The sequence below is a fragment of the Neoarius graeffei genome, chromosome 13, assembly GCF_027579695.1.
Source record: "Neoarius graeffei isolate fNeoGra1 chromosome 13, fNeoGra1.pri, whole genome shotgun sequence".
In the NCBI taxonomy this organism is placed as follows: Eukaryota; Metazoa; Chordata; class Actinopteri; order Siluriformes; family Ariidae; genus Neoarius; species Neoarius graeffei.
In genome coordinates, this window is record NC_083581.1 from 46,314,537 (window position 1) to 46,331,649 (window position 17,113).

A 17,113-nucleotide genomic window follows, 5' to 3' on the forward strand; every position below is an offset into this window, starting at 1 on the left:
ATTCTTCGACCCAACTTTACATTACAGGGCAGGCCGTTAGTTTGCTGAGCTTGATGTTGGTGGAAAACCTGTCTTTTAAATTTATGAAAATTACTCACCAAAATTGAAGTTAAAGTTTAGTTTTTACTAGAGATGCACCGATTGCAATTTTTTGGGCCGATTCCGATTTTCCATGGAGTGTGACCTGCCGATACCGATTTTTGGCTGATTCCGATTTCATTTTTTCAAACCACTTCACAGCACACACAAAGACTATATTTTCTTTTTATCTTTTCTTTAATAGAACATTCTGCCAGATTTTCAGTAATAAATTTTCAACACCTCAAAGGTTGAAAACAAACAAAAAGACATTGTTCTTTGTAAAATCTTTCTTCATGTTTGGTATTAACATATTAATTCCTGAAATAGGAAATTCACACAAACATTTTTTCTTTTCCCATCCAATATCTGGCACAAAAACAACTTCCCCCTCATATACAGTGGTGGGCAAAAGTTTACATACCCCAACAGAATGTTTCGTTTCTTGCCTATTTCTAAGAGAAATTGAATGATAATACACAAAAACCTTTATTTCACTTGTGGTTAATGGTTGGCTGAAGCTATTTATTGTCAAGAAAATGTCAAGAAAATGTTAACTCTTTTTAAACCATTATGACAACAAAAAAACTACACAAATGACCCTGATCAAAAGTTTACATACCCCAATTCTTAATACTGTGTATTTCCCCCTTTAACATCAATAACAGCTTGAAGTCTTTTGTGATAGTTGTCAATGAGTCTCTTTATCTTTTCAGATGGTAAAGCTGCCCATTCTTCTTGGCAAAAAGCCTCCAGTTCCTGTAAAGTCTGGGGCTGTCTTGCATGGACTGCACGTTTTGAGGTCTCCCCAGAGTGGCTCAATAATGTTGAGGTCAGGAGACTGAGATGGCCACTCTAAGACCTTCACTTTATGCTGTTGTAGCCACTGACAAGTTGATTTGGCCTTGTGTTTTGGATCATTGTCGTGCTGGAATGTCCAAGTTCGTCCTATGCGCAGCTTCCGGGCTGAGGCGTGTAGATTTTCCTCCAGTATTTTTTGATAAGTGACTGCATTCATCCTGCCATCAACTCTTACCAAATTTCCAGTGCCTTTGTAGTTCACACATCCCCAAAACATCAGAGATCCACCACCATGTTTCACTGTGGGAATGGTGTACTTTTCATCATAGGCCTTGTTGATTCCTCGCCAGATGTAGCGTTTAGTGTTGTGCCCAAAAAGTTCAATTTTGGTCTCATCACTCCACACAACTTTTTGCTAGAAGGTTTGGGGTGTGTCTCTGTGCAGTCTGGCATATCGTAGACGGGCTTGTTTGTGGCATTTGCGTAGAAGGGGCTTTCTTCTGGCAACTCTCCCATGCAGCCCATTTCTTCTCAAGAGTCTCCTAATTGTACTCTTTGAAACATCCACATCAACTTGTTTCAGAGAATCTCTAAGTTCACCAGATGTTATTTGGTGCTTCTTCTTTACATCACGCACAATTCTTCTAGCAGTGGTGGGTGAAATTTTTCTTGGTCTACCTGAATGGGCTTTGGTGTCTACAGAGCCCCTGACTTTCCACTTCTTGATTATTGTTTGAACAGTGCTGACTGACATTTTTAATTGCTTTGATATTTTCTTATATCCCTTCCCTGATTTTATAAAGTTCAACTACCTTTTCACGCAGGTCCTTTGACAATTCCTTTGATTTTCCCATGGCTCAAAGATGACGCGCAGCACTGGATGAGGGATAAAAGGTTCTCTCAAAAGTCCAGCAATTTACTGACTTTTATTTTCACCCACTAATTAGAAGAAAACAGATCACAGGTGAAGGTAGTTGCCTTTAATTGCCATTCAGTCCTGTTTATGTCAAATTGTGTACAGGTTTTCAGGCCAATTCACAGGGGTATGTAAACTTTTGATCAGGGTCATTTAGGTAGTTTTTGTTGTTTTCATGGTTTTCAAAGAGTAAACGCAGTAATTAATGCAATAAATAGCTTCAGCCAACCATTAACCACAAGTGAAATAAAGGTTTTTGTGTATTATCATTCAATTTATCTTAGAAATAGGCAAGAAACGAAACATTCTGTTGGGGTATGTAAACTTTTGCTCACCACTGTATTATTTGCCAACTGCTATGGAACACACTTTCATAAGCCTATTTAGATCTAAAAACTTATGCCTTATAGAACAACCCATTTCTTCATTCAGCATCAAAATACAAAAATAATTTCCAGTCATACTTATACCATAGCCATTCTATCATCTTTGTCAAATGTGTATTTGTAGAGTAATTTCCAATGGAATCAAGTGCAACCAAGGTTGTAAAACAAACAAAGACATTTTTTTTCTTTCTCTCTTTGTACAAATCTAACTAGATGTTTGGTAATAGGCTAACGTCTTAATTCCTGTAATGGGAAATTCACACAACCACAAACATTTTCTTCTTTTCACATCCAATATCTGGCACAAAAAAATTCACTATATTTGGATATATAATGTATCCAAATATAGTGAATTATTTTATTTATTTATTTATTTTTTTGTTAACGGCGCGCGCGCCGGAGCTCATTCGGTGCGCAGGACTGACACTGTTCTGCGCAAGCGCAACACAATCGCACTAGAAAGCATGTTCAAGCTGCCAGTGTAGCTGCAGTCTTTTTAGTTGCGAATTACGAGTATTTCCACTTTCATCTCTATGTGATACACAAGTTTTGATCGGCAGAAAATCGGCATATTTTAATTTTGACCGGCCGGTCATGGCCGATCACGTGAAAATCGGCCGATTCCGATCAGCAGCCGGTCAATTGGTGCATCTCTGGTTTTTACCTTAGTTTTTTTGCCTTTTTGGTGGCGATCTTTCAATCATTCTTTAGTTGACATTCAAGGAATAAATTGCAAAAAACAAGCTGGAGGTTTTTATTTTAAATATTGAACTCAACACTTACCTCAACCAATACTAAAATGAAATAAATAGTATAATGTAACAAAATAATAATAAAATATCATAATTAGATATAAGAAACCACTTAAGGTAACACCAAGGCAACTAACAATAATGAAAAAGCATTACCCTAATTGGTGCAAAGCCTGCATGCCCTATCAGAACATTTAATTCTGCGTGGCTTCCTGAAAAAAAAACTCAAGTGCCCTATCGTAAGGGAAGTCATTGCTGAAGCGGGATAAACGGGATAATGCAATAAGGCCAGTTCCTCGTATCAAGCTGCTACTGTATGCATCAAAATTGGTTTATAGCCTGACTCAGGGATGTCCGTTTCCTGTAGGCCAAGAAGGCTATGATAAAGCTCATCACGAGCACGACGTAGGCTACCTTTTAAAATAAGGGGTCGGAAGGCGAATCGGGAAGGCTGCGTTATTTTTAATTAGCCTAACAGGCCTACTTGCAGTCCGGGTATACAGTATGCGCACTGGCAGGCGTGTGGACATGCGTCTCTGTCTCTGGGTGCGCGCGCGTGAATGAGAAGAAAGAACACTATGAATGAACGGAATGATACGCAACAGAATTTTTTTTTTTCAAAATCATGAGTCTGATTGTGTGGCGATAGGAATCACCACACAATGGTCTATGTATGGGAAACCCTGGCTACGGTAAAAAATCAGGGTTCCCGCGGGGTCTAAAAAAGTCTAAAATTCAGAAAGTTAAATTTTAGGCCTTAAAATGTCTAAAACACACATTTTCATCCCAGGTCTAAAATTTAATTTATCCAAGTCTAAAATTCTTACATCCGCTCAGTCCGTTCCTAGAAGTGCCTGCAAAACATTAATAAAAAATGTGCCGGTTGCGTTGTTGTCTGCCTGCTAAAAAACTTCAATCACCGGTGATCGCGGCAAGTATGCAACGGTCCAGTTTGTCCACTACGCCTACCGTAGTTCTACCTTCTAAGGCCAAGTTTACATTAGACCGTATCTGTCTCGTTTTCTTCGCGGATGCACTGTCCGTTTACATTAAAACGCCTGGAAACGCCTGGAAACGGGAATCCGCCAGCGTCCACGTATTCAATCTAGATTGTGTCTGGTCCAGTGCTGTGTAAACATTGAGAATACGCGGATATGCTGTGCTGAGCTCTAGCTGGCGTCGTCATTGGACAACGTCACTGTGACATCCACCTTCCTGATTCGCTGGCGTTGGTCATGTGACGCGACTGCTGAAAAACGGCGCGGACTTCCGCCTTGTATCACCTTTCATTAAAGAGTATAAAAGTATGAAAATACTGCAAATACTGATGCAAATACTGCCCATTGTGTAGTTATGATTGTCTTTAGGCTTGCCATCCTTCCACTTGCAAGTGGTAAGTGATATGCGCTGGGATCACACACACAGCGGCTCAGTCCCGAATCACAGCTTGTTCACTTCACTCGCGCACTCTGTGAGCTGCGCAGGGCCGGAGTGCGCACCCTCCAGAGGGCACTCGCTGTTCAGGGCGGAGTGATTTGGAGCGTAGGATGCCTGCGGAGCCGAGCGTATCCGTGTATTGGTGTTGCTGTGTGCACGCGAATCGTGTATTGGTGTTGCTGTGTGCACACTAATCGTTTTAAAAACGTTAATCTGATGATCCGCTGATACGGTCTAATGTAAACCCCACCTAAGTTCCCGCCGAGTTTATGCAGTCTGTGGCAGTCAGAGAAGGTTAGCGGTTGTGTTGGCAGTGCGATGAAGAGTGTGGATAGCGCTTCGAATAATAGTGAGTAAAGAGGTTCACATACTTTTGCCACTCACAGATATGTAATATTGGATCATTTTCCTCAATAAATAAATGACCAAGTATAATATTTTTGTCTCATTTGTTTAACTGGGTTCTCTTTACCTACTTTTCGGACTTATGTGAAAATCTGATGTTTTAGGTCATATTTATGCAGAAATATAGAAAATTCTAAAGGGTTCACAAACTTTCAAGCACCGGCGTAAGTATGAAAAACGAGAATGTTCTGCGAGCAATAGGCTGAAGCACACTATCGCTAAAAGGAGCTGTGTTGGGCTGGAACGGTTGGTTAAATAGCCGCTCACATTAGCGCAGAGAGCTTTCACACTGTAGACCAAGGGTGCCCAATTTGGGACCCGCGGGCCAAGTTTGGCCCATGTTCCGTTTTTTTTGGCCCGCCTCATTTTTCCCATCTGTGCCCGCCCGTCAGTGCCAGGTCTGTGCCAGCCGCTGGGAATTTCTGTCCCAACGGCTCCGAAGAGTTGCCTGCAGTTCACTTTCTGACCACAGTTTTATAAGGGGGGACAAGGGGGGCGCTGTTGAGTTGCTGGCTCTTCTGCCTGTCAGCAGGCTCATGACACGAGCGAGGAGCAGAGGTTACGATGGAGCGCTGTGTTAGGCAGTGGCACACGGATAAAAGAAAATTCAAAAATAGTTGGCAAGATTATTTTTTTTTCACGGAAATCGATTCCTCGGCAGTGTGCCTTATCTGTAGACAGAGTGGCAGTTTTGAAAGAATACAACATCCGTAGACATTATGAAACAAAACATTTACCTCAGTTTGCGAAATACAGTGGTGAAATAAGAAAGCAGAAGGCTAGCGAACTGTTAGCCAGGCTCAGTGCCCAACAACGCACGTTACTGCAGCCGTCATCTGCTCAAGAAAATGCAGCTAAGGCCAGCTATAAGATCAGCGCAATGACAGCGAAATCTGGGAGATCTTTGTCATGTGGAGAGTTTGTTGAAAGTTGCCTGACTGTGGCTGCAGAGACTGTGTCCCTGAGCCAGACACGGGCCTTTTCGCAAATTAGTTTATCATGGAACACAGTTACCCGCCGCATCGAGGACATGGCTGAGGATCTCAGAGAACAAATCGTTGGTAAAGCATCCAGATTTACGGCCTTTTCTATTGCTTGCGATGAGAGCACCGACATGTGACTATGCACAATTGATGGCGTTTTTGCGCGGAGTCAGTGAGGATTTTGAAGTGACACAGGAGCTGGCTGGCCTTGAGACACTCAGGTACAACATGAGGGAAATGTTGTGTTGTGTTCTATATTGCACAGTTCACATTGTCCAATTCCATACCTAATACTCAATCTAATTTCACATTCAGTCTAAAGTAAATTCTCTCTGGTTTCATAAGTTGGGCAATCCAGCTGGTTTCAAATGGCTTAAAAGGCACAGTGTTACAAGGGCATGTGTTATTGCTCAATTCACATTTTAGTTAATTTTTAAATAGAATTGTATATTTGGTTGTCCTGGACCTTATCCAACTGTTTTCAACTTGTTCAAGCTACCAAAGCACTTTTTGTAATATAGTCTGAAATGTTGCTTTCCTTTCAAATATGTTTCTACCTCTTAAAATAAGCCATGTGGATGTTCTGTCATCTTCTGAAATTAATAAAGGTAGGCCTACTATAAATATACAAAATGTGTTTAATTGCTTTAAACATTTACATTTGAGTTTAATGATCTTAGCCTATATAAAAATGACACGTTTCAATAAAATGTAAGGTAACATAATGTGGACGTTCGTTTTTTGGCCCGCGGCCCACCCACAGAATTAAATTTTGGCCCATTGTAGAGAAGAATTTGGGCACCCTTGCTGTAGACAATCTTAGCGTGCACATTACATGTCGTCAACATTACCATGACAACATGGAGTGCATGAGTCCAGTCAGCGTATTCAGCTTTCTAACAGTGCTTTTTTTTTTTAAATTATATTATTCTCTCCCCAATGGTGTGTCTTTCCTGGCTTTATTATTTAGTATTTATTAATTTTGCATTCATATTTTGCAATGATTTTACACCTCTGTCTCAAATGGCCTCTGTTTGCTCTGCTACTGCTTAAAAACCTGCTGTCTCCCTTGTATACCTCTCGCAAGGTATGACTTGATTTCATTGGTAAATCGCTGCCGCCTTGCGTGAGTTTGCTGTTTAACTGGAAGCAAGTGTGCTACGGGGCTACTACGTATGTTTTAACTATTAGTTTTAAAAGATGTGTATGCATTTTTACTGTTAATATGGTTGAAATGGTTGCTACAGCAAGTGGAGGTCTGCGATGCTGTGGTTTGCAGCATGGGGTTCATATGAGCAATCAAGAAAGTCATCATCTGACAACAGTGCATTATATAATAACGCTGTTTTATAACCAGAACACCACTAATCAAAAGTTTAAATGAGTTCTGTTGCAGTTAGGGGAAAAAACCCAAACCCCTACAGACTGCATTTACTGCACAAATGCCCTTTACCACTCTATTGTCTTGTACTTTTCTTGCTATGTGACATAATGTACTAATGTTGTACTAATGTTGCCATATGACATAAATAAGCACACAATCAGTTTGTATCCCTGATAATCAGTTTACCAATACAAATGACTTTGTTTTGAGAATTGAACTCGATTGTCTTTTTTTTTTTTGGGAAGGGCGGGGGTAGGGCAGGTTGTAATGCTTCGTGTTGGTCTAAAAAATTTTTCATAATGGTCTTAAAAAGTCTAAAGGTCTAAAATTTAACTTACTGAATCCTGCAAGAACCCTGAAAATAGACCACAACTCATTTTATAGCTCAGAAATTCATACAAGACCAGCTACCATCGTGACATATTCTGTAAGAAACATATTCCATACCTAACTTTCAGCTTTTGTTTTAAAAAACAAAATCGCAGATTTATAACTAAATTTTTATATGACGTAGTGATTTTAAGTTACTACTGTTAGTGAGGTAGTGACCTTGACCCTGAGGCTTTTTGTTTAGATCAAAACACACGATCGTATTGGTTTTGGGTATGCGGAAAATGGAGTTAGAACGGTGATCAAATATTTTGCATGATGTTTTATTATGGTTATGATTATTCTGTGAGCGCACCAATCCTTAGGTGTATAAAGTTCCAACTTAAAATACAATTAGTGATAACTGTAGACTTTTCAGTGGACTACAACCTTTTTTTAAGGGAATGCGATGTAGTCAACCATTTATCATGTCCCAGATCAAGCCGCCATTTTTCCACAAATTTGCAGAATTTTTGCCAAATTCTGAATATTCACATCAAAGATTTAGTTTTATCTGTATTATTTCTTTCATCATTTTATTTCAAATTAAAATCAACATCACCATTCAAAACCGTATAGTTTATTGACTGCGAGTATATTTAGTGGGGTACCCCCACAGTACCCAGTTTCTGAGACAGGCCCGTATATAAAGTATGAGGCTCTGTAGTAGCTGTAGTTAATTGTAATAACCAGTTTAATCCTGCATCTTATCCTGTGGATTTAAACATTAGTTACACTGAAGTGCTTTGAGCTGCTCGTATTCCTGAATACAGACGAGTTAAAACACTTCAGAAATACTTTCAGTGAGTTCACTTGGTTTATTATTAATCACCTGAGGTTTCTTTTCCCCTAGTAAATTTGTTTCATACAACATTTTGCCTAGGTCCATGTTTATTTTTTGTTGATTTTATTTCTACAGTGAAACACGGAGCTCACATTGCCCCCCCCCCCCACACACACACACACCTTTTCTTGTGTGTGTAGAATCAGTAAATTCTGTTTGTTTCATGTAACAACGCCTCCTAGAGGAGACGTGCACCTTACGTGCAAGTATAAATACTTCACCTTGTGTAAGCATCGATGTCGTACCTTTAGACACCTCACAGTTTGTTGTTAACGTTTAACCCTTGAACTATGACCTCTGCAGAACTCCTCCCTTCTGCATTACATCATCTTCAGGACAATGAGAGTGACACCACCTCGCACCTGCTCAGGTATGTACCTACACACACACACATACATACATACATACATACATACATTAATAACATTAATCGTAAAAATCATATCCTTTGATCTTTCTCTTTTTGTATTCTTTCTTCAATTCATGTCTGTTGATGCTTCCATACATCTGTCCATTTATATCTTTCCTTTATCCACTCATCTATCGGTTTTATTTATTTATCCATCCATACAATTTATGCTTTCCTCTCTCCATTTATCTGTCCCTCTATCACTTTTTCCTACTCTCCATGTTCATCTCTCTCTCTCTCTCTCTCTCTCTCTCTCTCAGTGGTGTAGAGGAGTTGTTCCCGCGGTATTCCCGGCTCCGTGCTGATTTTGACTCTGCCCCTTTTCACTCTGTCTCTGAGCTGCAAGTAATCAGAGAGAGTCTGGAAAGAGAGAGAGCAAGACGTAAGGTAACACACACACACTGTTTGAATAACCAGTGCAAATGATCTCTCTCTCCTTGTCCTTCTCCCTGCAAACTGCTTTTCCTCTCTCTCTCTCTGTAGCATTCAGAGCAGCAGCTCTTGGCAGTACAGAGTAAGGCATTAGGGCTGCAGCAGCAGTTAGCGCTCGCTGTGTCTGCGGATCGTAAGAAGGACATCATGATAGAGCAACTCGATAAGGTTCACCCACCTGTCTCTTTGACTAGAGATGCACAGTAAACCTCCGTATCTCAGTCGACTTAATGCTAATGTGCTGTAGCTAACCTCAGTCAGTAGTATGTACAGTGGTGCTTGAAAGTTTGTAAACCCTTTAGAATCTTCTATATTTCTGCATAAATATGACCAAAAACATCAGATTTTCACACAAGTCCTAAAAGTAGATAAAGAGAACCCAGTTAAACAAATGAGACAAAAATATTATACTTGGTCATTTATTTATTGAAGAAAATGATCCAATATTACATATCTGTGAGTGGCAAAAGTATGTGAACCTTTGCTTTCAGTATCTGGTGTGATCCCCTTGTGCAGCAATAACTGCAACTAAACGTTTCCGGTAACTGTTGATCAGTCCTGCACACCAGCTTGGAGGAATTTTAGCCCATTCCTCCGTACAGAACAGCTTCAACTCTGGGATGTCGGTGAGTTTCCTCACATGAACTGCTCGCTTCAGGTCCTTCCACAGCATTTCGATTGGATTAAGGTCAGGACTTTGACTTGGCCATTCCAAAACATTAACTTTATTCTTCTTTAACCATTCTTTGGTAGAACGATTTGTGTGCTTAGGGTCATTGTCTTGCTGCATGACCTACCTTCTCTTGAGATTCAGTTCATGGACAGATGTCCTGACATTTTCCTTTAGAATTCGCTGGTATAATTCCGAATTCATTGTTCCATCAATGATGGCAAGCCGTCCTGGCCCAGATACAGCAAAACAGGCCCAAACCATGATACCACCACCATGTTTCACAGATGGGATAAGGTTCTTATGCTGAAATGCAGTGTTTTCCTTTCTCCAAACATAACACTTCTCCTTTAAACCAAAAAGTTCTATTTTGGTCTCGTCCGTCCACAAAACATTTTTCCAATAGCCTTCTGGCTTGTCCACGTGATCTTTAGCAAACTGCAGATGAGCAGCAATGTTCTTTTTGGAGAGCAGTGGCTGTCTCCTTGCAACCCTGCCATGCACACCATTGTTGTTCAGTGTTCTCCTGATGGTGGACTCATGAACATTAACATTAGCCAATGTGAGAGAGGCCTTCAGTTGCTTAGAAGTTACCCTGGGGTCCTTTGTGACCTCGCCGACTATTACACGCCTTGCTCTCGGAGTGATCTTTGTTGGTCAGCCACTCCTGGGGAGGGTAACAATGGTCTTGAATTTCCTCCATTTGTACACAATCTGTCTGACTGTGGATTGGTGGAGTCCAAACTCTTTAGAGATGGTTTTGTAACCTTTTCCAGCCTGATGAGCATCAACAACGCTTTTTCTGAGGTCCTCAGAAATTTCCTTTGTTTGTGCCATGATACACTTCCACAAACATGTGTTGTGAAGATCAGACTTTGATAGATCCCTGTTCTTTAAATAAAACAGGGTGCCGACTCACACCTGATTGTCATCCCATTGATTGAAAACACCGGCCTCCTAATTTCACCTTCAAATTAACTGCTAATCCTAGAGGTTCACATACTTTTGCCACTCACAGATATGTAATATTGGATCATTTTCCTCAACAAATAAATTACCCAGTATAATATTTTTGTCTCATTTGTTTAACTGGGTTCTCTTTATCTACTTTTAGGACTCGTGTGAAAATCTGATGATGTTTTAGGTCATATTTGTGCAGAAATACAGAAATTTCTAAAGGGTTCACAAACTTTCAAGCACCCCTGTATGTGAGTGGATGGTGTAATGGGTGGAGGGTGAGGGTGGTGTTCTCTTCATCACTGTGTGTCTGTGTCTCAGACGTTGGAGAAGGTAGTGGAGGGGTGGCGCCGACACGAGCGAGAGAAGAGTGAGGGAGTGAGACGACTGCAGGAGGAGAAGGAGGCAGTGGAGAGTGCACAACAAAAACAGAGAGAGGTATGTATGGGTGTGTGTATTTTATATAAACACACACACGTGTGCGCGTGCGCGCACACAAAATACTAAGTATGGCTAGCTAGTACCTGTCCCAGGCGAGTGTGTCACATGTTCTGAGAGCCTTGATCTCAAGTCATGGCCAAAGAGTTCTTGTACGATGTGGGATTTGGTCTATGACAGCACTGAAAGCCGTACATTGTAAACCTGGAACAAGGACATGACCGTCACCTGCTTTGTGGGGACCTGCTTTGTCTCTAGTGCAGAGAGCTAATTTACACACATGTCCCATTATCACATTTTGGGGACCAAAAGACACACATCTGCTTTAACTCTTTATCCCTTAAAGCAGTTGCTACAGCCACCCTTGTATATGTGTATATACTGTTCACCCTGAGAACATATTTACAAGAAAAAAGTCTAAAGACAAGGTTTTAGACAAGGCATCATATGTCGTCATTTAGGGATATACACGGGGTCGTCATATGTCGTCATTAAGGGGTAAAGAGTTAAGACACCTAGTTTGTTTACTTACACACACACAATGCTGAGTATTTGTCTTCTTTTATTGGGGGGGGGGTGTTCTAGGCTTTGGCTTGCCTTGAGAAGAGTCTGTCCGAGGCAGCAGATATGCTGGACAAAGAAAAAAACCGCAACGAAGACTTACAGAACACCAACAAACAGCTGGTACACACACATATATATCTACACACACACACACACACACACACACACACACAAAAACACAAGTGGGCTAATGTGTTATTGCATAACATTAACTCCCGAAGTGTGTGTGTGTAGGAGTGCGACATGGCGGAGCTGCGTGTGTGTGTAGGTGAGGTGGAGCAGAAGGTGGAGTGTCTGCGTGCTGAGGTAGAGGAGAAGAAGGCTGAGGTGAAGAGAGTCCAGACACACAGCCTGGATCTACAGCAACAACTGGAACAACACAACCTCGAGGCCAAACGCGTGCGCGCGCACCTGCAGCAGGAGCTGACACTGCTCACACAACAGCTGGAGAAAGAGAAGGTGAGAGACACACGCCTGCTGCATGCACTTAGTTATCTGCAGAGGGCATTCACATTGTCTGCAGCTGTAGCATGGGCAGAGTGTGTGAGAGGCACGCACATACACACCCCTGCTGTAGGAGCTGACACACGCATTGAACAGGTATAATAGCCGTTCATTCATTTTAATAATGGTGATCTGTGTGTGTGGATAGGAGCGAGTGGGTCAGGAAGTGCAGCTGCGTGAGGAGACCCAGTCCAGACTTCAGCAGCTGCAGCAGGACCTGGAGGAGACTAGAAGAGAGAGAGACACGGCCAGAGTGGATCAAGCATTGGACCAGGTCTCTCTCTCGCACATATACACACACACATGCAGTAATTCAGTCATGTGGGGATTTTCCTGAGTATGCTCCTCCTTGTTTTTCTCCCTTTCTTGAAGATAATAAGACAGAAAAGTTTTGCCATGTTACCATGAAACCGTTTTTAATCCATTTATGCTGAGCATCTGCCATGCAAGTCCCTGTGAATGGGCCATTACTATAGAAACAATAATGTATTAGGATGAGCATGTTAATATAAAACTGTGATTTGCAGCTGCACTACTATGAGACCTGCTGTTTTAGAAAATTAATCAACATCTTCTGACCAATCACAATCCACAATTCTATAGCAAGAGGAATAATTAAACAGTTAGCCTTAAAGGCCATAGGCAATGGTCAGAGGTGAAATGTAGAATATCAACTTTATTGTCTAGAAGAACAACCCAAAAAGCGAATTCAATTTTCCTAGTGTCTAATTTGCACCCTAAAATTGAATAAAACGGTTAAAATATACTGTTTTGCCCAATTTCCGAAGGTTTGTTTACATCTCACTTATGCACACTTTCACCGCCAGGGGACCATTGTCGTGACGTCATTTAAGGCAAACAGACTGGGAGCAGTTCTGTGTTTACTTGCGAACCAAGCACACGTGTATGGACTTTGGTCGTGAGAGGTTGTGTAAAATGTCTGAAAGCAATAGCGATTTTGAAGTAGGAACTCTCCAAATTGAATATCGAGAGGTGAAACCATATATGTATGAACTTATGGCCGTTGCAAAGCAATCAGTGAATGTGGCTCAGTGGTTTGACCGTGTGGCCTCGGAATTGGACAGCAACTTGGCCAACTCTGATCACGGTGACCCCGGACCTCAACAAGACTCGCGCCCAAACGATTTATCCTGGTAGTTATGATAAATTCTTACTTTCGTCGTAATACTAAATAAGAGCCCTTTTGAAGAATAATTAAACCGCCCTCCCTAGTGGATATAGGGAATGATTACTTGACAGTGCGCCGGTAGGCCACATTAGCCTGCCATCCACAGCATTATACTATTTATAGCCTACTCTAAGCGAGGAAATATTTCTTTGTCTCATTTCCACAATGATTGTACAGGATCCCTCAGGATTCTTGACTTGTCAATTGCAAGCAAAAGTAAAAATGTTTACCTCCAATCTTCTCCTTTTTGCTTGAGCGTTGCTGGTCCATTTCTTCTTTGACTGCTTGATTTTGTTTCACACGCACAATCCACTCTCTCCGCCTCGTCTCCTCTTCCGGAAAAAGCCAACCTTCTGGTTTCACACACACAATCCACTCTCTCCCCCTCGTCTCCTTTTTCGGAAAAAGCCAGTCCTCTCGCTCCGCCTCTTCTCCTGTTCCAGAAAAAGCCAATCCACTCTCTCTGCCTCTTCTCCTCTCTTGGTAAAAGGTATAAACTTCTTCCTGAACCGGTCCCGTTGTTACAGTTCACTGCACAACGATAAGGCATGGTTTTTCTTTGGAAATTCCTGAACGCATGTCCGCACTCAAGCCGAATGGCAATGTAAGTAAACAGAAGTGGACTCAACTCAAGCGGTTTGTTTGTCTTAAATGACGTCACGCGCCGAGTGGTCACGAAAATAGCCGAACAGAAATTTGCCACAATCCGCGCTAACTTATTTTAATTATTACTTATTAACAATACTTCTTGGGACCAGAAGAAAATTACAGAGGGTTTTTTAACATATAAAGTTTCAAATGTGCATAAAATTAAAACCTTTGCCTATGAGCTTTAAAGTTAAATCTCAACCTCAGGTAATGTGCAATAGAGTGTGGAGCATAGACATATAAACATAGACGCCGCATTGAGCTGGTGGCCCCGTTGCTGGGATACGTCAGAGTGTCCGCCATATTTGATGTGGCAAATCTTCCCCGTAAACCAATGCAAGTAAATGGACTGAACTTCATAAAGCCCCTTTCTACAATAATATTTAACTCGATGCCTTTTATTCACCCATTAAGACACACACGTATATATTTGCGAAACAAACGGGCATCAAAACAACATATATAACTTTTAATGTGATGGTTATAAATAGTGTGCGAAATACCCTGTACACTGCAAACTAGATAGCGCAGGTAAGCTAATCAGTCAGCATACCGTAGCAAGCTACCAAAACCTGAGGCCACAATAACCAACCTACAAGACTGAATATGATAAATGATGGAAATAGTGGAAAAACTGGAAATAGTGAATGAAAATAAAAATTTACTGTTTTATTTATTGAGTCACCACACAGACCTACTCTCGTTGAATAAAGTGAGCTGAATGACCGCCAAACTGAGTTCGGCCAGGTTCTAACGTCATACCAAAACAAAATACATCACTGATTCCTTCACATTCAGAAAGGTTAAAAACATTCATCATGCGTTCAAAAACATTCATCATAGTGTGGCACTGTATTATCTAATTCTCACTGCTTATAACTCTACACCTACCCGGTGGAGATGAGCTGGGAAACTGAAGACTGAAGGAACAGCTCCCTCTCTGATCCTGACTGTCTGACCTGTTCTGTCAAAATCCTCCGTTCTGAAGTGTTCACTGCAGAGCATGGATGACGGAGTAGCAGAAAACCCTTCCCGTCGCACAGCTGTCTCCCACTGCTTTTTCATGGCTTTATTTTTGGGAAACCTACATAGTATGTGAAAAGTTAGCTAAGCAACTAACAACAATCAGCGTAGTTACGAAGGAAATACTTCGTTGTTTGGAGACAGGTTTCACCAAGCGGCTATTATGCGCGAGACTTCATATTAGCCACAAAGTCAGAAAAATCTGTTCATAAAATTACGTTATAATGACCAAATACAATGAAAAGTATTTTTCCAGTCTCACCTGTGAAAGGTAATCCCATGTGATCTCGTTTGGACGGTAAACCTGTTGGTACAATTAAATGCAGCACATGAATGAGGCATCTTTATTCTCGGCTACTGTCTAGACGCTATACCAGAGACGGTTGAAGAATCTCCACTTTGCCACATCCAATATGGCGGCGAGGATGACGTATGATTCTACGCAGAAGATGGCGTCTATGTTTATATGTCTATGGTGTGGAGCATGAGTGTACTGTATGTGCTCAGGAAACAAGAACATGTTTATTTCCCAATGTACTAAAACTTTTTTTTTTTTTAAATATTCCTGTAGGGTTCCAACAGTAGATTCTCTTAGACCTTTATAGAATGTTATAAAACCAAAAATCTGTCCACGAGGGAATGGATGAACTGTATATTTGTTGGCTGTTTGGTTTCAGGCTCGGTTTGAGGCTCAGCGCTCACAGTGGGAGGTGGAGCTCCGGCTCTCTGTGGAACAGCAGGTCACAGAACGTCTGGCAACCATACAGGAGGAGAACGCTAACGCTACAGCTAAACTACGGGAACAGCACAGGTATGTACGTACACACACGTGTACACACACACACACAGGAGTACAATGTTACTGCTACAGCTAAACTAGAGGAACAACACGGGCACACACACGGACACAGGATGAAAATGCTAATGCTGCAGATAATTGCAGACACTCACAAAAAGCCATCTTTCAGAAGTTCATGTTGCATACATTGCCCTATTATGTATGGAGTCAGATTAGTTTCATGATTCACAAATGTATTTCATGATTCACATTATAAAAAAGTAGTCAAATTAAAGTGTTTATTGCCATATGCAGAGATAAAACAAGTTTCATTCTACAATGAAGCTCTTTCTTTGCTGCCCACTTTGAATGCAGGAAGGATAGTAAAGTAAAAATAAAATGAATGAGTTGAAAGTACAATAATTCTAATGTACACTCACCAATATACAATGCACAGTCCAGTGTACAATATATGATCCAGTGCATGCATGCATATATATATATATATATATATATATATACACACACACACACACAGTCTAATATATATTTGAAGAGATATAACATCAACGAAACTGATTTCATGTTAAAACTGTTAATGTTATAGTCATGTTGTCTGTTGTTGCCCAAATGAGGATGGGTTCCCTTTTGAGTCTGGTTCCTCTCGAGGTTTCTTCCTCATGTCGTCTGAGGGAGTTTTTCCTTGCCACCGTCGCCACAGGCGTGCTTGTTGGGGATAGATTAGGGATAAAATTAGCTTATGTTTAAAGTCATTCATATTCCGTAAAGCTGCTTTGCGACAATGTCTATTGTTAAAAGCGCTATACAAATAAACTTGACTTGATGTGCCTTATGTAGTCCGATGTACAATTTACTGTTCTAGCGCAATTTTTTTCAGTGGGCAAATCTTGGTTTACTGTGCAGATCTGTGCAAGTTCTCTGTACACTGTGATTATATTTGGTGTGGTATGTGGGGGCAGGGGCTTAGAACTGTTGATCAGCCTGATGGCCTGAGGATAGAAGCTGCGTCTCAGTCTAGAGGGCCTACATTTCACACTTCTGTACCTCCTACCAGAGGGCATGAGTATGAAATGGCTGTACTGGGCGGGGGGGGTGGAGTCTTTGATGATGCTGGTGGCTCTTCTG

General features: G+C 41.2%; 1 protein-coding gene across 2 annotated transcripts in view; it reads left to right on the forward strand.

Annotated features, from left to right (window-relative positions):
* The window catches only part of cntrob (centrobin, centrosomal BRCA2 interacting protein), a 43,125-nt gene that overhangs the window by 14,649 nt on the left and 11,363 nt on the right, over positions 1 to 17,113 (forward strand). For both annotated transcript variants that reach the window (XM_060937861.1, XM_060937862.1), the window contains exons 5-12: positions 8,659 to 8,725; positions 9,025 to 9,151; positions 9,248 to 9,364; positions 11,145 to 11,261; positions 11,847 to 11,945; positions 12,060 to 12,284; positions 12,478 to 12,603; positions 15,867 to 16,000. In XM_060937861.1, the coding sequence (XP_060793844.1) occupies positions 8,659 to 8,725; positions 9,025 to 9,151; positions 9,248 to 9,364; positions 11,145 to 11,261; positions 11,847 to 11,945; positions 12,060 to 12,284; positions 12,478 to 12,603; positions 15,867 to 16,000 (1,012 nt within the window). The remainder of the gene's footprint in view (positions 1 to 8,658; positions 8,726 to 9,024; positions 9,152 to 9,247; positions 9,365 to 11,144; positions 11,262 to 11,846; positions 11,946 to 12,059; positions 12,285 to 12,477; positions 12,604 to 15,866; positions 16,001 to 17,113) is intronic.